We start from the raw sequence: 23,012 nt of genomic DNA on the forward strand, positions 1-23,012 counted from the left end.
ATTCCCTGTGTTTCCAGTTCCTATCTGTACCAGTGTACATCCTCTGGTCTAGCCAGATTTGTAAGGTAGAATTGAGATCATGATAGTGGGGGGCAGGAAGCATTTAATAACTAGAGGAAAGTTATATGTTTCATCGTTACTACACTGCACCCTGACTCGCTCGTCTCCTCCCCAAGACCCTTCTATAAGGGAATGTCCAGTTGCTGGAGAAGAAAGTCCTGTCTTTCCCCCAAGCTTGTGGTTTTGAACTGATGACCATGCAGATCACGGCTCAATGTGTCACCACTACACCACGATGGCTCCTGAGGCGGCCTTCAATCCTTATGTAGCCCACGGCTTACCATACTGTCTCTGCTACTTGTGGGTGCACACACAGAGGACCAACCCTTCCCTCTAGATCCGCTGGGTGGGACCACTCTCTTTAGTGGCCAGGTTTCCATTTAGGCGGGACGCCCCATTAGGCAGAGACCCAACACGAACAAAGGCTGTTACCTCCTCCGGAGCTCATCTTGACTATGATCAGGCCTTCCCCAGAGCCCAGTTTGTCAGCAACTGCACTGATGACCTCCTTCACCGAGGCCCCAACCGGCACCCGGATGGTTGTGTAGGTGTGGTCCATGCAGTAGACCTTGAAGAGAACTATTGAGAAAGCAGCGGCAAAGTTAATCTTGGGGGTCCCTAAGACAACTACAAACTACGCAAGAATGTTTCGACATTCCCACCCCCAGCTCTGCATCATCTGGCCAGATGTATTTATTTGCATACAAAGTAGATTTGGTTATAGATCTTACTGGAGGAATTTATTGGCACATGTGTTCCTGTGCCTGCCCCCTTCTATGCCTCGATGAGCTTAGCATTGGTCTAGGAAAAGGTACCGGCACGGTTGTCATCCCCAGTCACCAAACAAAACAGTAATGTGAATAGCCCATCAATGAGTCCTGGGAACAACATGACATGTGTCTTTTGGCCCATGTTCTGGGTCTGTCCTTTTCTCCAGCCTTACTTTGTTACATCCCGCTTGTGCTGGGGGCAACGGAGCAGAGGACAGCTACTCGTGCATGGAAGCCAACACAAACAGCAGTGTGGCCGCCTGGGGCCCGTTAACGTAGGCTAACAGTCCTGCTCATTTGCTTTGCTGCTTTGTAAACTTTGGTATCAGGCCACATAGCACAGTGTTTAGTGCAGCAGGCTCATCTTCGAAGAAACCTATCCTGGAAGCGACCCTAGCTATTGATGTGCTTGGACTGAGAGGCACCTGGAAGTTGCTAAGTGCAGTTTGTGGCTCGGAATTTGTGGTTGGAAATCTGCACCATCTTTATCATTATGCTCACTTTACAACTTGGGCTAACAGTTCATTCTCGGGCGAGATCTTAAACCACCAAGCCAATAATCGGCAGCATTTCTATGTCCTTCCCACCAGTTCTTCCCATAACAAACAGCACACCCTTGACAACTAGACCATGAGGTGACCCGTCCAGGCAAAGTGCCAGTTGGGGAGAGGCAGAACCAGGAGTTTGGGACCAGTATGTAGACACCAGGCACAGAGCTCCAGGACAGGTACAGTAGGAGTACCAACGGGCACCCGTGAGCCACCCACTTGTGAGTTCCCTTGTGGGTTCAAATCATCGACAAACCACGAGTTGGAAAAGAGTTTGCACCTTCATCGGAGCCCCGGATGGGCTGGCGTTTCTGGGCTCTCTCGTCGCCTGTGTTGAACTGTTGCAGGAGAACCTTGTGCTGTAAGAAGAATCACAACAGGCACTGCCATCAGGGAGCATGAGCACCTCAGAGGCCACACACCCGAGAAGCAACCCGAGTCCCAGCAGGACGACCCTGTTATTTGTATTTACAATAAGTACATAGAGACTGCGGGGTACAGGCAATGGAAGGATCCGTATCCAAGTCACTTACCTTCTTTTGTGGCGCCTTTGCCTCTTCTAAGCTGTGAGAAGTAGAGAGAGTACATTATTTAACGCATAAAAACAAACCAAATTCACTGCCATCCAGTCGGGGCTGACGCAGAGCGGCCCCTGTGGGTTTTCAAGTCTGTCACTCTTCACAGGAACAGAAAGCCTCATTTGTCTTCCTTGGAGTGGCTGGGTGGTTTCCAACTGCTGACCTTGTGGATCACAGCCCAACTCGTAACCACGACGCCACCAGGGCTCCATTCCATACACTGGGTGCTGTTACTTTAAATGGCTTCATTGGCAATGAAGTCCAAGTCTATGTTAATCAAGGAAGCCACAGCAGCCCTTCAGGAGGCCATAGGAGCCCCACCTTGTTTTAGAATTCAGAGACCAACTGAGGGACAGACAACCAGGAGATTGGTCCTGGTCACCGTTTTGTAATGACAGTTCCTGTCAGAAGGGATGTTCAGGGCCAGGCCCCCTCATTTTCCAAGTCTATCTGGTAGCTCATATACTCTACCTGATCTCACTCACAGTGCCCACGACAGCATCTGAGAAACCCCTATGCTCTACACAAGAGGAGACAAGTAAGACTTTCACCCTGAACAGCCTGGGCAGCAAAAAGTGAATCTTTCACAGAAGAAGCTGCCGTCCAACTCCCATGAAAACCACTGACCCATTAATTACTGGAGGTACTACTTTGAACCAAAGAGCCTGAAATGGTTGAGCTGGCATCCCCGGAAGACGCTGTTTAGGCAGAATGAAGGCAGCAGAACCTTGGCTCTTCTGCTCACCTGGCCTCCTGGCACCACCTATTCCCCAGTCCTGGCAGCTCAAACCAGAACGCCGTGTGGCTATCAAAAACCCATCTTTACCCTTTTCGTGGACAAAGGATTTTTTTTTCTTTTTTGTTTATGGGTGGACGTTTTAGTTAGGAAGCAGGCACTCACTTGATGCACAGCAAACCTCCCCCCCCCCACCTCCCGGAGCCAAACCCTTTCTTACATTTGCTTGACAATCTTCTCCAGCTCTGGCAGCTGCTCCTTGAGGGCAGCGATCATCCGGGCATCGTCTGATACAGACACATAAAACTCCTGTAATGGGCAAAGGTCACTGGCTTTTCGCAAGAACAACAAAAGGCGCAGGCTTCTGCAAGAGCCTAAAGAGGCATGGCCCTGCTTCATCAGCCTCTTTAGGCCCTGGCTCACAGACCCGAGGGGGATCAAGAAGAAAAGAAAAAATGACAGCCTGCTGATCTGCAGTGGTGCCAACGAATGGCTCTTCAGAGGGCATTTACGGGAGAGGCAAAGGCCTGCCGATACTGGCTCTGAGCTTTCAGTCTATACTCTGAGAGCACTTCTTCCCCCTTGATTTTGTTTGTCTGTTTCAGGAACATTTTGGTATTTATTTCAAATATGACTTTCGCACTTATTTTTCACGTCATATTCGCTGTGGGTTGTGGTTACCAGTTGGTGGCAAAAACGCAGGCTCAGTCCTCAGCGCCGTAGCCTGGATCCGTGCTGAGTTTGGGCCGCCCATCAGGCCTCCTTGCTGACCTCCGGGCGTCAGTCCCTGCCAGCCCGCCCGCAGCAGCAATGGCGTTGGCTTGGCTCGGGAACCATGCTCTCCACCGTAGGCTAAGAGCTGGGGCCCGGGCCAGCTAAACCACCACTCTGTGAAATTATCTGCCAGTTGCTCCTCTACTCAGCAGGTGATGGCCATGCATCAACTTAAGAACCCACGTTACTATTCGAGGGGTTCCCTGTACATTTTCAAAATACACCATCATTCTGCATCTTTAGGGGATCTCACAGCCCTCCCTTCCTCCCTGTCACCTCCCACCCACTTGGGGAATTTGCTTCTTGGAGATAATTCCCTTGAGAAGACAGATTGGTGGAGTTTAAAATGGAAGCAGCATTGCCTTTTGCACACAAAGGGGGGGATGCTTCTGAGTACGACACTACGTCTCGGAGGGGCCAGGTGGGTCATGAGGGTCAAAGCCATGGTCAATGCTGTCCTGCGGGGCGGCTGGAGTCACGGGCAGGAAAAGGGAAGGACATGTAGTGTGAAGCAGTGTGAGCAAAGACAACTGTGTCCCTTCATGACCACCCCCACGGGCCTCTTTCTGTTCTGAAAAATCCTCCAGAAAATGGTCTCTCCACACCCCTCAAGAACGCCTACCATCAGAGCTAGGGATCCCACTTCCAGGCATGCAACTACGGGCAGAACTTCTTCACAAGACTGTTCATCATTCTCGGAAGGTCAACACTGGAAATGATGAGAATAGCCACCACGAGGGAACCAACAAATATAACTGTGGCCTCGCTTACTCGGTGGCCATCTGGAAGTCTTATTACAAAGCTGAACACACAGGGGGAAATAAAAGATCCGCTATGCAGTTGAGTGAGGAAGTCAGCCCGCACAATGGCGAGCAAGCGCCGTGTGATTACAACGGGGCGGAAGGGTATGGAGGGAAAGAGACCAGATGCAAAGACATTAGCAGGCACCCTCCACTACGGAATTAGAGGAGCAGGAGAATGGACTTTCCAACGAATGACCACGGTAGCCAGGACCAGCGTTTGCCACAAGGTCTCTCCAAGGGAGCTGGTCTGCCTCTTGGTAGGGGCCCCTTACACCACAGAGACAAGCCGGGAAGAGATGAGTCCACGTACCTCCAGGAAAGCCACGGCCACGTCATCCTCCTGTAACAGGTCTCCGTGCACGGCGGCCCACTGCAGAACCAGGCGGATGACCCGTCTCTTGTTGTTCAGGGCATAGTCCATTTTCTCCTGTTGTGTACCTTGGGAAGGCTGAGCATGGTAAGTGCCAAGGAGTCAAGGAAGGCGCGTGGCCATGTCAAACGTATTTCACTATGCTGCTTGCAAAGGCAGAGAAGGACAGAGCCCAGTTTCAGGAAGCCAGCCTCTGACACCAGAACACTAAGTCCCTCAGAGAGGTCTCACTTGGCCAGGCCCGCGCGCATGCAAATCCTTGTTGAGGATTGGACTTGCTGTCACCAGCTCAACTTAGATTTGTGTGGCGACGGACTGCTGTGACCTCTCGCCAGCTCTCTCCGGCTTTCAGCACCTTCCCTGCCCACCCTCCCTGGTGCTGCAGTTCTAGGGTGGCAGCGCTTTCTGCTGTTGCTCATCTCTGGGTGCCTCACCGCCTCTGGTCGGTCTTGCAGCCCTGCTCACGTCTCTGTAAGCTCCTACTGAACTTCAGTCCAGTGAAAGCCTTCGGGCAGACATCAAGTTTCTCCCAAGACCAGGACTGGTATGAAGAGGACATAAGTGGGGCATTGGGGACAAAGGTAGATGGATTCCTAAAGTAACAGGAAGAAGAACGGATTGCTCGTGCCACCAATTGTGGTAGATATGGATTATGTCAAGTGGACACTCCCGGCTAGGAGTGGAGTCAACCCTGTCAATCAAGTTGCAGCCTGATGACACCTCCTTGATGTCATGAGCCCTTTGTATGAGAGTAAGGGATTCTGGGAACTGCCTCTCTCTCTGCCTCTCCCACTTCCTGCCTGCTGGAGCTCTGCCTGCCTTGAGGGGGGCCCCACATGGGCTGCCCAACCCTGAGAGCTGTGAGTGCCCCGCCATATTCCCACCAACTTCGGATCTGTGCAACTCTGCACCCACTGGCCCATGATCCCCCTGCTTCCTGCGTCACCAGCATGCTGCTACTGATGCGTCATGCACCAGCATGCTGAATCCGAAGAGGGACTTCGGGACTGGCATTGGACGTAGGAACTTGAATTGGACTGAGCTGGGTGCTTTCTTGATAGCAAGCTTTCTTGTACATAGATAAGTGTCACTGGATTTGTTTCTCTGTTTGAGGGCCTAAGACACATGTTTTGCATCCCTTAGTTAATTAACGAAGCTATCAACTCTTTGGGACCCGGAATGCTTTTCTTTTTATTGACTCTGTACAGTGGCTTTTGCCTAGAAATTTTAGTAGTTCGGTCACACAGCAGATGCTACTGAGAGCCTGCTGTATATCAGGTAAACGGCCTTGGCCCAGCTTTGAACAAGAACAGGAAAAGATGAAGGGCAATAAAGATATCCCTCTACTTAATCTGCTTCCCTAGGCTCTCCAAGGCAACAACTACGAGGATGCCACAGGACTGGGCAGTGTTTTGTTCTGCTGTGCACAGGGTCGCTATGAGTCGGAACGGTTTTGATGGCACCTAACGACAACAACACCGATAGCTCTCAGAGAAAAACAAATACTCCCCTATGCAGTACAGTAGGGAAAACATAGTCAGGGATCCTGAGATAATTTGGATTCAACATAACATCCCTCTTTCAGTGATTTCAAATAGTTCCTGTTACAAAGACCGTATTACACAACTTACATTGTAACTTATACCCTGTACATGAAGGACTTCATTTACGCTTGACTTTACAGCTGTAAAACCAAAAAGCCTAGTCCTCTTTCTGTAAGGCAGAACACGGCTGCTTCCAACAGTTGCTTCCAAGTGACCTGGCCACGGACAGGAACGGCAGGGTTAGTGTCGGACCCACAGCATGATTCCAGCTTTCTTTCTTCCCGTAACACAGCTCTACCTGCCTCCCGGGTGGCTGCAAGACTGCCCTGCCCACGTCCGCCGGCGGACTCGGAACGCTGGAAAACTGGCCCGCAGCAGGGCTGGGCTTGAGAGAGAGCCCAGGACAGTCCCCTTGCCAGAGGGACTATAAATCACCGCCATCGAAGTAAATGACAAAACCTTCGAGCAGAGGTTGACTGCATGCAAATGGGTTGAAAATGGCTTTCATCAATTGAGCACAGGATTCATAAAAAAGAAAATTGCTCAACCCGTCTTGCCACAATTCTCTGAGCTTATAATAAAAAACGAGGGAAGAAAGATCACTTGAGATAAAAATGATTTCTTTTCCGATTAACCCTTGGGTCTCTCGCTCCTATGCATCCATCATTCAGTTTTGCTTTCCAAAGGCTCGCAGTTCTGGGCAACGATGTTTGACAGCTGCTCCATGTGCCCCTCCAGCACATGGGACTTTCTAAGGCCCACTGTCTTCCATCCGTCCCGGCTCACAGCCAGCCCGTCTGACTAAGTAGAACCGCTCCGGGGGTGCCTGAGACCAGGAACCTTCCTGGGAGCAGAGCGCCACATCTGTCTTGTCGAGTGGCTGACTAGTTTAAACCTCTCACCTTGTTGTTAGCGGCCCACGCTTAATCCATCAAGCCACCAGGGATCCTTATCAAGCACATAACCCAAACAACACCCCACAGCTCCACTGCCCTTCGCTGATACTGATTCACAGGAATCCCACAAAGGGCTTCCAAGGATGTACATCTTCAGGGGTGCAGAAAGCCCCAGCTTTCTCCCTCAGAGAGGCTTGTGGTTTCAAACTGCCGACCTAGCGGCTCACAGCCCAACGCATAAGCACTACAGCACCAGGGCTCCTGACACAGAGGATCGAGTAACGGAAATAAACAAACTGTGACGGATCGAACAATGACTACGGGTTCTCCTAAAGGACTGAGTTCTAGTCCTTTTGCAGGCACGACGTTAGAACAGGCGTGTAGCCTCTGTGGATCTGCCCCTTTCCTCGCCTGGGAAATACGGACAGGAAGAAACCATCTCCAAAGCCTCTCTTAGCTCACTCACTGCCACTCAGTCAATTCGGACTCCTAGTGACTCTACAGGGCAGGGTCGAACTGCCTCTGTGGGTTTCTGAGACTCTTTACAGGAGTAGAAAGCACTTTCTCCCCAAGGTGTGGCTCGTGGTTTTGAACTGCTGGCTTTGAGGATTACAGCCCAGAAAGTAACCACTAAGCCACACTCATAAACAAAGCAATGGGACTGGTGAGATCTGTATGGAGTCTGTCCATCGGAGGTGTTTAAAGCCCCTTGCTTATGGTACCCACTCCTTGACTCCCCTGGGGACCACATGCCCATGCCCTGACTCCACTGGGGACCGCATGCCCACCACATGCCAGGTCCTTCCCTGTATTTGGTCTTAGCTTCTTCCTTTTGTCCACTTTTCCAGAGCTAAGCCGTGGTGTCCTGAAGTCTGAGTAAGACAGGCCCAACGACTGCCTGTCCAACAACCCTGTGCTGTGAAAAATGTACAGAGTTAATTTTCGATCCCATCACACCGATTTCAAAAGAATGTCACTTTGTGCCCCTGAGCTACTACATAAACTAGGAAATTAGACAGTTTTTCAAGACACATTTCGGCAGAGCCTGTGTGCATTCTGAATCACTCAAATTTGGTAATATCATGTAGACGAAATGTGAGTTTTTACAGATGAGGCTCTCTGCTGTCGTAAAGATTCCCAGCCTCGGAAGCCCACAAGGGCAGCTCCTCTCTGCCTAGCAGGCCCCGGTGAGTCAGAATTGGCTTAATGGCAGTGAGTTTGGTTTGGTACTGAGCTAGTATTTGCAGCAGTGCACTCTTAGCCTAAATCTAAGGACAGGAAGGTCAATGTACTGACATGATTTTAAAGCAGTTGGTGGTATTTTCAAAGAAAATATACCAAAGTGCTTTAGAACTACTCTGGGTAAATATATCATTCAATTCCGTTCACTAAATCTTAAGGGACCATGTTGAGTCAAGTAGTAGCTAGGCATGCTGGGCCAATGGGCATAGTCCTCACCCAATGGAAAGATTATGCTGATATGTGTTTGTGTTGAGAAGTGGGGGGGGGAGGAAGGGAGAGAGAAATTCCTTCTCATTTGTTCACGACTGGAAAGGTTGGTTTGGAATATCAGGTGAGGTATGCTCACATGACCTACAAACCTGAGGAGAATTTACTTACAGATGAGATGACTGAGGTCCACAGAGAAGAAGTCTGTCGAAAGTTTTCAGTGAGTAAATGGCAGGACCTTTTCCACTTTCACCCCTCGGCCCATCTTTAGACAGTAACAACAACCTTCACTGCCTTCAAGCCTATTCTCACGACAGGACAGGGGAGAACTGCCCTGTGGGTTTCCAAGGCTGTAACTCTTTCCAGGAATAGAAATCCTCTTCTTTCTTCCAAGGAGCGGCTGGTGGTTTCGAACTGCTGACCTTGCAGGTAGCGGCCCCACTTGTCACCACTATGCCACCTGGGCTCCAGATGTTCCCATGGAGTGGCAAGTGGGCTTGAACTGCTGGCCCTGTGGTCACTACTCTGTTGAGCCCCTAGGTCAGAGAATCAGGGAGCTGCGGGAGCCCTTTGATCCTATCTCATTCAGCTCTGCCAGGGGAGGAAACTGAGGCTGGAGGAGGGTAAGCCATTTCCCCAAACTTACCAGTGGACTTGTGGGGACTCGAACTCAGTTTTCTTACCTCCTTCCTTTGTGTTCTAGCTGTGTCTCCGCTGGTGTGCTCGGCTTGATGTTAAAATTAAATTCCACCCCCCCAACATGTATAAGGTAGCAGAACCAGATGATTTAGGAGTGTGCTGGATAATGGGGGAAGACCCGCTGAGATGTGAAATGGGCCCACAGAAGGTCCATGGAGTAGACAAAGCACGTGCAGATCAACAAGTGTGCCCTGCTGCAGCCATGGGAAGCTGGTGGCCAGGGATCTGTTTACTGGCCAGAGCAGATGCTTTCTTCTGCAGGGTTAACCCTTCCTCTCTGAGGCCTGCTGGTTTAGAAAGTAGTGGCTCAGCCCTATGTAAATCCCACAGGCCATTCAAATTCTAATTAGCGGCTCCTCTTGACTAGCCCCCAGAGAGCCTCGCCTTAGGCTTCTTAGGGGCAGGAACTGGGTCTTCTGCTCCTTTTGAATCTCCATCTCCTAGCAAAGGATTGAGCATACCAAACACCAAATGCCGCAACTGTCTGTTGATAGACTGGTGTGCTTAAAACAATTCAGGGATCAGGTATCAGGCATCAAAGACCAAAAAAATCATATCATTGTAAATGAGGATGAGTGCAGAGTGGAGACTCAAAGCCCATAGGTAGGCAACTGGACACCCCCTTACTGAAGGGTTGTAGGGAGGAGATGTGCCAGTCAGGGTGCAGGGTAGTAACGATGAAACAAATAAGTTTCCTCTAGTTCTTAAATGCCCACCCCACCCCCCACTATCATGATCCCAATTCTATCTTACAAATCTGGCTAGACCAGAGGATGTACATTGGTACAGATAGGAACTGAAAACACAGGGAATCCAGGACAGATGACCCCTTCAGGACCAGTGGTGGGAGTGGCGATACCTGGAGAGTGGAGGGAATGTGGGGTGGAAAGGGGGAACCCATTATAAGAATCTACGTATAGCCTCCTCTCTGGGTGATGGACAACAGAGAAGTGGGTGAGGGGAGATGCCAGACAGTGTAAGACATGACAAAATAATAATAATTTATAAATTATCAAAGGTTCATGAGAGAGGAGGGAGTGGGGAGAGAGGGGAAAAATGAAGAGCTGCTATTAAGGGCTCAAGTAGAAGGCAAATGTTTTGAGAATTATGATGGCAGCAAATGTACAAATGTGCTTGACACAATGGATGGATGTATGGATTGTGATAAGAATTGAACAAGCCCCCAATAAAATGATTAAAAAATAAAATAAAAACAATTCATCCTTCAATTGGAAGGTTGTACGCAAGGCAAGGTTACAAACTCCCCTCCACCACCACCTCCCCAAATATCAGGTAGACTAAGTCTGCACAGATCTCTCCACATCTAGAACATCTTTTACACAGAATCCCTCCTTGAACTGGGTGGGCATTTAATTCAATGCGCCACAAACTCCCAGGGTGACTGGGTCTGCAGTGACTGGGACCAGTTCCTTTGGCCCCAGATAAGTGACCTGCAGACAGGTGGGGTCTGCTGGCAGTGAGGCACTTGGGCTGAGAGGCAGAAGAGCTGAAGGCCACCGTGCAGGGTACACTCTTCCTACCCTGCCAACAGCTGGCTTAATACTCCATTGAGTCACTTTCCTCATGCCGGCTCTGCCGTTCAAACACTGTAATTATTTCATATATTTTTACCTAGTTATTATCTTACTCACCACAGGCACCTGTAATTTTTCTGAATTTTTTTTTACTGCTCATTTACTTATTCTTAATTCAGCTAATAATGGTTCCATGTATTAAAATTATCATGGGGAAAGTAAGTGAAAACCTCCTAGGATGTCGAGGTAGCAGATTCATTACAGCTTACAACAGGGAATAAAATATTATGTATACTTTTTGCAGTAAGTACATGCTAATTATGCAGCTATTTATAAAACACTTATCAACATTCAAACTGATACTCTTCAATGTTGTTGTTCTTTCAAACCCTGCTTTGCATACACGATCTAAGCTGGCAGTGGAAAACAAACGTGGGGGTCATCCCCCACTGACTAGACAGGGATGGCGCACAGTCCCTTCATGACGTCATCTGGCTCTTTGGATGGTACAACAATAGCTGCCATGCTCATAGGAAGATCAAAGGTCTATAATGTACTCTCACGTGTAACCTTATTTGATCCTCACGACAATTTGATAAGGGGGGCAGGCCAGGAATAACCCAAACAACACCCACTGCCATTGAGCCGATGCTCATAGAGACCCTATCCAGGGTTTCTGAGACTGTCAATCATCACGGGAGCAGAGAGTCTCATCTTCCTCCTGCAGAGCAGCTGGTGGGTTTGAACCTCCAACTTTGCAGGTAGCAGCCCAGCGCCTAGCCCATGGGGCCACTGGGGCTTCCTTCCAAAATCCACACCCAATTCACTGCCATCGAGTCGATGCCGACTCCTAGTGACTGTACAAGGCAGGGCAGAACTGCTCCTGTGTGCTTCCGAGACTGTAACTGTTAATAGGAGGTAGAAAGCCTCTTGTTTCTCCTGCTGAACAGATGGTGGTTTTGAACAGCCGACCTTGCAGTTAGCAGTGCAACGGCACATCACTGGGGCTTCTAGAAGGCTCCTTAGGGCATGCATAAACCAAAAACAAAGTCCACTGTGATCAAGCTGATTCTGACTCACAGTGACCCTATACAGGGTCTCCAAGGTTGTACATCTTCACAAGAGCAGACAGCCTCATCTTTCTCCTTTGAACCACTGGCCTTGCAGTCAGCAGCCCAATGCCCAACCTGCATGATCACCAGGGGTTACCTTAATAAACTCATAAGATGAAGGCTTTAAACACAGGTGTCCTCACTTCAAGAGCCCTGGTGGCATAGTGGTTATGCTTTGGGCTGTCCAACCACAAGGTCAGCAGTACAAAACTACCAGCCAGCTCTATAGGAGAAAGACCAGCTTTCTACTCCCATAAAGAGTTGTGGTCTCAGTACTCCCTCGATGCAAGAACATTTTGTTCTATTAAACTGGCATTCCATGATGCTCATGTTCCCGACACGGTAGCTGAAGACAAAGCGGGTGAATAAGCAAATGTGGTGAAGAAAGCTGATGGTGTCCAGCCAACAAAAGACATACCGTCTGGGGTCTTAAAGGCTTGAAGGTAAACAAGCAGCCATCTACCTGAGAAGCAACAAAGCCCAAATAGAAGCACACCAGCCTATGTGATCACGAGGATCAGGTATCAGTCACCAAAGAACAAAAAAACATATCATTGTGAATGAGGGGGAGTATGGAGTGGGGACCCAAAGCCCATCTGTAGACAGCTGGACATCCCCTTACAGAAGGGTACAGGGGAGGAGACGAGCCAGTCAGGTGCAGTGTAGCAATGATGAAACATACAACTTTCCTCTAGTTCTTAAATGCTTCCTTCCCCCCACTATCATGATCCCAATTCTATCTTACAAATCCGGCTAGAGCAGAGGATGTACACTGGTACAGATAGGAACTGGAAACACAGGGAATCCAGGACAGATGAACCCCTCAGGACCAATAATGAGAGTAGTAATACCAGGAGGGTAAGGGGAAGGTGGGGGAGGTAGGGGAAACGGATTACTAGGATCTACATATAACCCTCTCCCTGGGGAATGGACAACAGAAAAGTGGGTGAAGGGAGACATCAGACAGTGTAAGGACATGACAACATAATAATAATTTATGAATTATGAAGGGTTCGTGAGGGAGGGAGGGCAAAAAAAGATGAGGAGGTGATACCAAGGGCTAAAGTAGAAAGAAAATGTTTTGAGAATGATGATGCAACAAATATGCAAATGTGCTTGACACAATGGATGGATGGATGATGATAAGAGTTGTATGAGCTCCCAATAAAATGATTTTAAAGAAAGAGAGAGTTGCTGTCTCAGAATCCGACGGGGGAAGTTCCACCCTGTCCTGGAGGGTCTCTCGTGTGAGAACTGACGCCATGGCAGCGAGTTCGGTGTGGTTTTCGGCCCTGACGTCAGAGCTCTCTCTGGCTTTGCCTACAGCACCAAGGCCTCCTTACCATCTCGCTCCTTTTGTCTGAGCGTCGGGCCACCCTGAGCATCGGCTCGAGTCCTTGCCTGGTGACGTTTTCTTTTGAATGTGAGTCCCGGAACCAGACTACCTCGGGTCAGACCCTCGCTCCCCCAACTTACAGACCACGTGACTGCGTTAAAACAACAAAAAAGACTCACCGCCATTGAGTCCGTGCCAACTCACAGAAGCCCTACAGGATAGACCAGAATTGCTCCTTTGGGTTTCCACGACTCTGCAGACAGTGTCCTCTTTCTCCCGTGGAGCAGCCGATGAGTTCAACCATCGACCTTGTGGTCAGCCGTTCAAGGGGAGTCCCACTAAGCCCCTCCAGCTCCGGTGTGACTCTAGGTGAGTTGAGGGACCCTTGAGAGCTTTGGTTTCCCCCCTAGTACACTTTGTCGGATTGCTGTCAAAGAGTCGGTGGGAATCATAGAGCAAACGTGTAGCATGGAATCTGAGATGCATGAGGGGACATCAAAAAGTTCATGGAAGAAAAGAATGAAAAGGTAATGGAAAATTCTCCACAAACTTTTTGAAGGCCCCTTGTCTCAAGCGCTCCGTTCATCTTAGCTGAGGGTCGCCGGTGGTGCAAACAGGTGCCATGCTTGGCTGCCAATGGAAAGTTTGAGTCCATCGGAGGAACCTCAGAAGAAAGGCCTGGTGAGCTGCTTGTGAACCATCAACCACTGAAACCCATGTGAGCACGGCTCTACTCAGACACATGGGGCCACCACGTGTCGGAGATGATGTGATAGTAACTGGCACTCACTCTTAGCTATCCTCTTCCTTATTGATCCTCCTTGCGAAGCCATTTAAAAATCTTTTCCATGGACGGTTCTAGAATTTTCATAAGATCTTCCTCTGGAAATCGTTCAAAAGAATTTCAACGGGTGGCTTTAGAATTCTCCTAAGACTTTGGCATTTCTGAGCTAAATTCTGGGACGCTATGAACTTGGAGACCACAAGATCGCTGGGCGTGTTGTTAATGTCTTTACATGTCTCCCCCTTTCTTGCTTAGAATCGTCTCCTCCCTGCGGATTTCCCCGGTGACAGGTTTATAAGAGCCTCGAGTGCTTTGCACGTCTCCCTCTTGCCTCAAGCCAGGGGCTGGTGCTCATAGCGCAACAGTGCCCCCAGTGCCCCGCACCCCAGAGTTCAGACCGCCCTGGCTAAGCTGTACCATGAGGCAGTTTGGGACTGTAGCATCCCACACTCATTTTCCTTATTGGAAGACCAGAGTTAAAAGAATACACGCACTGCACCGTTTGCTGAGTCTAGTGCTGGACACACAGCAAATGGAGATTCAGTGTTAGTATCATGATTACCTAACCCATTGAATCACCAAACTCCACAAACTCCACAATTCTGACTCAGAGCAACCCCATAGGCAAGGCAGAACTGCCCCTGTGGGTTCCTGAGAGTGTAACCCTTTACAGAAGTAGAAAGCCTCATCTTTCTCCTGCTGAGTGGCTGGTGGTTTTGAGCGGCTAACCTTATGGTTAGCAGCCCAAAGCATAACCATTAAGCCACCTTGGATCCTCGTTGAACCTCAGTCTGTATCGATTAGCTTGTGCCCAGTGACTGTCCAAGTACCAGAAGAACTAATCTAGCAAAGCATACACTTGAAGGATATTTAATGGTCTCCTGCAGAGAAAGATCTCAAAGGAGACGGTTCCAAGTCTGGTGTCGGCTAGCTCTACAGCAATGACACAGGCTCTGTTTATCCTTTGTTGCCTCGTGGTGGCCAGAGAGCTGCCCCACAGCGGTCTTCAATCAGGGTGAAGGGGTCTGGGCCAACGGTCAATAAGGAGCCTCTGTCTTTTGATGCAGGGAGCAGCAGACTTCTTCCTCAGGGTAAAATTCAAGATGTGAGCAGGGAGGCCTGGGCAGTGGACAACCAGCGATCAGACACTGGCTCAGGAAGAAGGTCCTGGAGGAGCCCTTCTGTTCCTCTGCCGCTGCTGGATTGTGGGGAGGTGCGGGGTGGCTGGGCCAGGGGAGGAGCGCTAGAGGGAGGAATGTTTACCACAGGACACAGAAGTATTTCAATAGTTTAACACTCTGACAAGTTTAGTGCCGCTCTAGCACACCCACTCATTCATCCATCACAACAACGAGGGGGATGGGGTGGCCATAATGGGTTTGGACCAACCAGGACTCATTCCCAGAAATGTCCACCCCCTAAACGAATATCATTGACATGATGTGGAAAAGAAAAGAAGAAACAGCCCCCTTCGTAGCGTTCCCATGAGGCTGCGGAAATGTCTATAAAAGACTTTGCCGAATATCTGAGAACGGTTGTTTTATCCCACAGAGCACAGAGCATGCTCATGCCATCACGGCAAGCTCGCTTTATTGGGGGATGAAAGAGCCGCCTTTACGGCACATTGGAAGAAGCATGCTGCTCTGGTGGTGACACATGGTTCACACATTTTTAGAATTAACTGGGGACAACACGGTACAAGTCAGCTGTAATATATCGCAGGCTGAAAGTTTTCTTGACAAAATCAAAGGGCCTTCGTGAACACTTGGTTTCATTCTAGAGAGTTGGACCCTGAACCCTGGTGGCTTAATGGGTGTCTACTGAACTGTCAACCACAAGATCTTCAATACAAAACCACCAGTTACCATCTCGGGAAGCCATAGGGGCAGTCCTAGCCTGTCCTGGAGGGTCGCTATGAGTCAGAATGGATCCGATGGCAGAGAAAGCGAGAGCGAGAGACAGAGAGAGATTTCACCAGTTGTTCACCAACAGGGCAATCACATTCTGATCCATGTCCGACTCTCAGAGAACCCGCCCGGGTCAGCTGACAAAGAGAACATCCTCTGCGTCCATTCACATCCACAGCGGTGTGAACAGATGCCCCCTCTCAAGGGAGATGTGGTGTGGACCCAGGGCAATTTCAGCTGGACATTGAGTAAAAATCTGTATTCTATCTGTTGCTTTCTAATTCCAGAAAAGAGTACTCCCCATGCCCCTGCATGAAAGAGAAGCATTTGTGTGGAATATTAAACCCAAAAGAAAATGAAGATACCAACGGAAAACATTTAAGCAAAAGAACGGCCAGATTTAGATTTCTATACATTTAAATATAGGTTCCTGATCACATAGGAGTTTTTCAGCTGCAGTCCCAATCTGTCAGAGACAACAAAGACCTGTCATATTTTATATTAATGGACATAGGAGACAATCTATTGGTGGGTACTCTTCAGGACTGGGCCAACTGCTAATGATGTTCTTCTGCAACCCCCTACCCTCATCCCCCTCATCCACCCCCACCCAACTTCCCATCCATTTCAGCTCCATCCTAGGTTTTGCTCCCTTCTACACTGTAGGATGGTTGTCTCTTGTGTTTGGGGCTACACGTTTCTTGTCTTCACTCTTGAATGTTTCTACTCATTTTGGGGTCCCAAGGACCCAGTCCAGCACCATGAGAGCCAATCACTCTTTTTACAAAATCTCTATGTTTAGAGACCAGAAGCCCTGGTGGCCTATTGCTTACTCATTGGGCTACAAACGGCAAGGTTAGCAATTCAAAACCACCAGCTGCTTTATGAGAGAAAGATGGGGCTTTCAACTGGCGTAGTCACAGTCTTTGGACCAAACACACAGGGGCAGATCTCCCTGTCCTACAGGGACACCCGGTCAGCATCGACTGGATGGCAGTGAGCTTGGAGTTTTGGGATATGTACAGAGAGGTCTTGGTGCTGCACTGGCTAAGCATTGGGTTGCTAATTGCCAAGTTGGCAGTTCAAACCGACTAAATGGTAAGGTTGTGGGGAGAAGATGAGGCCATCTACTCCCATAAAGATTTAGTCTCAGAAACCCACGGAGGAAGCAGTTCTCTTCTGTGCGATGCGTCATCACGAGTTGGACTGGGCTTGGTGGCAGTGGGTTGTCTGGTTTATAGACACAGAAAAAAGACTAGAAGGATATACATCACCGTGTTAGTGCACACGTGGGAGGGGGTGGGGTTATAGGTGGTCTTAGGTTTTTTTTTTTTGTTGTTTTGAGTTTTCAAAGAAAAGATGAATGATGTTTAAATGTATATTTTAAAAAGATTATCAAAGCTAGAAAGAAAAAGTATAGAAAGTTAAGAAATATGATGTCTAAAACTCATTATAAGCACTTGTATTCATCAAGCCAAATCTGTCCCAGTATATCCAATGAAAAGAAAGCCTCTCTCATTAGCACCTAAAAGGCCCGAGATCTGAATGTTGAACAGAGCTCTACCATCTTTCTCCAAGCTGAAGGCAAAATTGGAGGAGACATGCAACATGATTAAGTGCATAAAGAGGTGTCTGTGGCTCAGGGCTCAAATCTCCTTTGTATTCATAATTACCTTTCTCTGAGAAAATAATAATTTTTCATTATCCCAGTTTATTGATTTGGAAGAAGAGCAGGGAAGATCCTGCCTTCCTCCTAGGTTTGCTATGGAAAGCCATGGAAACTGACTGCTGGGAAAACTCTGAGCCAAGCAATCCATGAGCAGAACGTGGCTAAGTATTTGACTATCTGCACATGCCCTGTAGGGTGGTGCGGCGGGTTGTTGGGCTGGTAAGTGCAAGGTTGGCAGTTCAAATCCACCAAGCACTCCTCAGGAGAAACAAGGATTAACTCTAGGGCAGCGGACAGTGGGCTCTCCCTTGTGAAAAATATGAGGCCAACCTGCTAGTGCAGTTTTACATTCTATTTCCCTGTTGCCCCTTAAAATTAAGGCTTGTGTGCATGTGGCCTTAGGCAGTGTATGTAGACCTGCACTGCCCTGCCCATCATGTTTGTCCACTGGGGCTGTTTTCTCTATAAATCTGTCCAGAGAAGTGCTTTGCCTGCTTTGGTCAAGATGTGGCTAGCGGCCCAGACTAGGCCAGCGAGACCTTCCTTCACCAATTATGTGACTATTGAGTGTAATGCAGTAAGGGTCCGGGGTGTGTGGACTCCATTAGCCCCAAAGTAGAGTCTTTGTGGACTCAATTAGCCCCAAACTCCTGTCCCTGAAAACCATGTCTCAGGTCTTTAAGAACCCCTTCAATTCTGTAAGTTTCCCCATATCCTTCAGATGGATTCCTGCACTGTTCAGGTCAATCACGGCGATTTACGTTATTTATGACTGACACCTTATGGATCACACCCCGGGCTGCTAACTGCAAGGTCAGCGGTTTGAAATCACCAGCCGCTCCTCGGGAGAATGACGAGGCATCTACAGACTTGGAAGCCCACAGGGGTGGTTCACCTCTGTCCTAAGGGGTTGCTAGGAGTCAGCAGCGTGGAGGACTGAAAAACTAGATTATATCAAGATCCTACAGAACATCTCGGGGCTGGGGGTGGTGTGTTAGCCGCCCTCCCCCACCCCACCCCCGCCCCAGAAGGCCTCGGCTTCCTGGGGAAAGAATGAGGAATTATGTCATCGGCCTCCTGATTCTGTTGTTCGCTTTCTGGCCTTCCCCTGCTCTTCACCAACAGCATCCCCCTCCTTGGACAGAGGGAGAGCAAATTCATACTTGCGCACAGCAAAACGCTGAGCTTGTCAGATAGAAAGTGTTTGGAGCTCTGAGTTGTAAACACGATGCAACTGGGCCCACTTGGCTCCCTGACTCATCTTTTGATTTTTGTTTTCCTTAGGTTTTATCCACACGCTGTTGTAAAAAAAAAAACAAGTCTAGCCTCCACCGTGGTTTCTCCTTCCAGCAAATCTCCAAGGTCTAACGGTGATTACCATGTATGGAGTGCAACGAGCCCAGTGATATATCGAATGTGTTCATTTTACTGGCGAAACACTGACGATGAGCCAGAGAGACTATATAATATATGTAAGTCTCATTAAGCTGTCATTACTTGGAACGAGAGTTTCCAGGCAAATAAACACCCAAATCTCACTCCTGCAGCTCCCGCTGAACAACGCACTCAACTGAACCTCCTTTCTGCACACATTCTGTTGACTTCACAGAGGATTATGGACGCACGGGAAAATGAGAATCAGGTAGGGCGATTATCATTCTGAAAAAGGAAAACATGCCCACATTGATTGGATTGCTCAGGAGGAAGAGAAAGAGCCATTCTCCTTCAGCATCTTTAATGGCTCAAAAGAGCCGAAGTGTTTCACGGGAGGAATCTACATTTCTTGTTGCCACCACAGATGAAAATAAGGTAAAGTTGGAAAATGCCCTTTTACCGGCCATCCAGAGCGGAGGGTGTAACTCATTCGTGATATTCACGTCTCTCACTCAATGTACATTTTCTGAAGGTTCTCAGTGCTGGGCACTCTCTATAGTCTCTATGGGCCAGTTCAAGACACGACGAAAACAAGCTCAGTGTTCAAGCTGCCTAGAGGAACTGCCGACAGAGTTTCCAGCTTTGCCTCTTTGCCTTGCAGCCCCTGGGGGATGCACACACACGACACACGGCTGCTAACCAACCAAGCATTTAGAAGTGCCCGTCTACGCAGAGGTCCCTTTGAAGAATAGCCAGCCATTGGAAACCTAGTGGAGTGTCTATAGTTCCACCCTGAAGCACAGGGGGTCTCCGTGAGCCAGAGCTGAATTCATGACAACACGTTTTCTAAATATCAGTCTAAAAACAGAACAACGAAGCACATCCTGGTATTGAGAGGAGAGTGTACAAAATTGTGACCTCCACAAGAACAGTCGGCATTTCTCCTAGGAGTTAGCAACCAGCCTCATGCAGCTCGGAGCCAGAACACAAGCAGATCCTGTCCATCCCCCCAGGCATCCTTCAGACAGTGGTCCACGTCAGTCCCCAGTTAGGAGAAGCATGAGCCCTAAAACCACATGCACATTCTGCTCCATCACCGTTTCTAGCCCACCTCCCAGGCAAGCCTACTCACCAACCTGTTGTCTGTCAGGGAACCGGGTTCCTATCTCTCTACACAGGTTAACCAGGAGGAAATCCTTAGAAGCGCCCCAGCAGGCCTGTGCTGGGGAGTGCTGGAGCCTGCTGGGGAAACCTGCTGGCATTTCCGAGAGTGGGAAGCACAACTCTACTTAGACCACGACTTACCTTCAGAGGTGACATGAGCTCACAACCACATCTGGCTCTTTAGGAGGTGTCTTCATGGGAAGCAAGACTTTTCATAAAAAAAGGATATTGGGCCACTAGGCCTGGGCAAAGCTGGGTATTTGGCATGAAAACACAGTGCATCATAACGAAGTCATTTAAAACAGATTCTGGAGGGGAGAAGAAAAGCAAAACCAAACAGGAAATTAGGTTCTTGTAGCAATCTCAGGAATGCAAGATTGTTTATTTGTCTGGTTTGGGCTAATGGTTCTGATAAGTTGGCTGGGGGGGTCATGATCTCACCAGCACAGAAGCACTGACTGTCAAACTCACTTTCTTAGGACAATGGATAGAAGTATAACATTTTACAAAGAGGCAGCCAGTGCCACTAGTCGCTTTAACTACAAAGAACTTTTAAAATAATTAACGATTCCATGTGAGGCAATTCCATGTACACAGAAGTAAGATCCCTTCTTTGTTTACTTCCTAAGGGGGCAATAAAACTCTAGGAGAAGGTGGTGATGCAAACAGAGAATTGATGAGGAAAAGAAACGCCCTGCCACTAAGTCAATTCAGACTCACAGCAACCCCAACAGGGTTCCTTAGGCTGTAAAGCTTCATAGGAAGAGGCCGCCTCATCTTTCTCCAGAGGACCCTCAAGTGAACTTGAACTGCCAACCTTACGATTACCAGTCCAACAGTTACCCAACAGAGTCACCAGGCCCCTGGAGGAAAAGAAGAACTGCCAAGCCCCTGCCCCCAAACAAAACAAAACAACAACAAGGGCTATGAGCTGCGACTGGACCAGACAAAAACTTCCCAGTAGAGGAAATGATGCATGTCCTATTTTAAACTACCGTATCTACTCGAGTATACGCCGACCCGAATATCAGCCGAGGCACTTGATTTTACCACAAAAACTGCATTAAAAAATGTGCTCAAAAACTCGGCTTCCACATCAGCATATGTGGGGTTTTGTTGGCAGGGAAGCAGGGGGACGGCCACGGGAATAAGGCAAGTCCCAAGGACACACCACATTGGCTTCATCAAGGAATTCGGTGCCTTTCCCTCATCGCAATGGCAATGCTCTCCCAGCCAACACAGATGGGAAACGACGTACAGGCAGATCTAAAGCCTTCGGAATACATCAGTGACACCTGGAAGCCAAAACCCTATGGGAATTTTCATTCCAACACTGAACTACGTGAACTGAGATTAGATTTCCCAAATCCATGTCTGTAAGTAATTTCTACTCAGAACTAATGGTTTCATCACGGCACTTATTTCTTTTTTTTTTTTTTCTTTTTTAACATTTTATTAGGGGCTCATACAACTGTTATCCCAATCCATACACACATCAATTGTGTAAAGCGCATTTGTACATCGTTTCTCAAAACATTTTCTCTCCATTTAAACCCCCGACATTAGGTCCTCATTTTTCCCCTCCCTCCCCGCTCCCCCCTCCCGCATGAGCCCTTGATAGTTTATAAATGGGTATTTTGTCATATCTTGCCCAGTCCGACGTCTCCCTTCATCCACTTTTCGGTTGTCTGTCCCCCAGGGAGGAGGTCACACACAGTTCCATGTAATCGGTTCCCTCTTTCCTACCCATTCTCCCTTTACCCTCCCTGTTTTGCCACTCACACCACTGGTCCTATAGGGCTCATCCGTCCTGGATTCCCTGTATTTTTAGTTCCTATCTGTACCAGTGTACCTCCTCTGGTCCAGCCAGTCTGTCACTTATTTCAACATAAGTGATAGATTGTAATTCAGAGCTGCCACCTATGACGCAGGGCTGCCCATCACACTGAGCCAGAAGAAGCAGAGAAGCCACGAGAGCGAAGCTGTAGGGACTTCAGCTTGCCTGAGTGGGACCCCCAGGCTCTCCTCGTTCGTTTGTTCTTTACGTCCTCTGAGAACGAGGGGGTGGGGGGACAGTGCTGCCTGGTCAACAGAAGGCCTGTGCTTGTTATGCTACATCGTGGTACAGCACCAAGCTTGACTTGACTGCTGCCAAGACTAGGGGCCTGGCCAACCAGCCAGCACTCACATTTGGGCATGGTTTTATGTTCTCTACTAAGACGCAAGTAGTCCCGGGCCATAGTGGGTTTTGGTTGGGCTGATAACCTCAAGGTCAGCAGTTCCAACCCACCAGCAGATTCACAGGGAAAATCTGAGGCCATCTGCTCCGGTAGTGACTTACAGCCTCAGAAACTCAACGGGCAGCTCTATTCTGTCCTCTGGGTCACTGTGAGTTGAAATGAACTCCCTCTGTGGCAGTGACTAATATGCGTGAACTGATTAAAATCACACACACACACACACACACACACACACACACACACAACCTTTTCCTGCCAGAAAATGATTTCCGATGTCACCCAACTAGTAATGCGGGCCATAGATGAAGATCACTTAAGAGAGGAGTAATTTGTAGGCAGAAATCAGATATTTTGATGAATTAAGAGAATGTGTTTATTTTCAAATCCAGGAGTGTTGTGTTTCTACGATGTAAACAAGTTCCACCGCTAAGCCACATTATTTTAAATCCTTACTTTAATTCATAAATGTCAACAGTCCTCACTCTCTTGTGGCCATGGACCTTACTGCCAAATAGACTATGTGTAAGGAAGAAAGATCAGGGTAAAAACTACAGGGAACAGTGTCTGCCGTTCAGTGGTGATGATCTCCTGGCCGCTAACCTACACAATGGCAGGTGAAGCCCCACATCTGTGTGGGCCCACGATGCCTGGGTTTCAATGTCTT

At 48.6% G+C, this 23,012-nt stretch overlaps 1 protein-coding gene across 3 annotated transcripts in view; it reads right to left on the reverse strand.

Moving 5' to 3' along the window:
- The window catches only part of RAPGEF4 (Rap guanine nucleotide exchange factor 4), a 401,293-nt gene that overhangs the window by 36,257 nt on the left and 342,024 nt on the right, over window positions 1–23,012 (reverse strand). For all 3 annotated transcript variants that reach the window (XM_004703736.3, XM_004703735.2, XM_045298768.1), the window contains 6 exons: window positions 20,338–20,416; window positions 4,580–4,730; window positions 2,913–3,001; window positions 1,912–1,942; window positions 1,659–1,737; window positions 493–639 (listed from right to left, as the gene is read on the reverse strand). In XM_004703736.3, coding sequence (XP_004703793.1) covers window positions 493–639; window positions 1,659–1,737; window positions 1,912–1,942; window positions 2,913–3,001; window positions 4,580–4,730; window positions 20,338–20,416 — 576 coding nt within the window. The remainder of the gene's footprint in view (window positions 1–492; window positions 640–1,658; window positions 1,738–1,911; window positions 1,943–2,912; window positions 3,002–4,579; window positions 4,731–20,337; window positions 20,417–23,012) is intronic.

The sequence above is a fragment of the Echinops telfairi genome, unplaced genomic scaffold, assembly GCF_000313985.2.
Source record: "Echinops telfairi isolate 266 unplaced genomic scaffold, ASM31398v2 ScPeMD7_4;HRSCAF=17, whole genome shotgun sequence".
NCBI classification, from domain to species: Eukaryota; Metazoa; Chordata; class Mammalia; order Afrosoricida; family Tenrecidae; genus Echinops; species Echinops telfairi.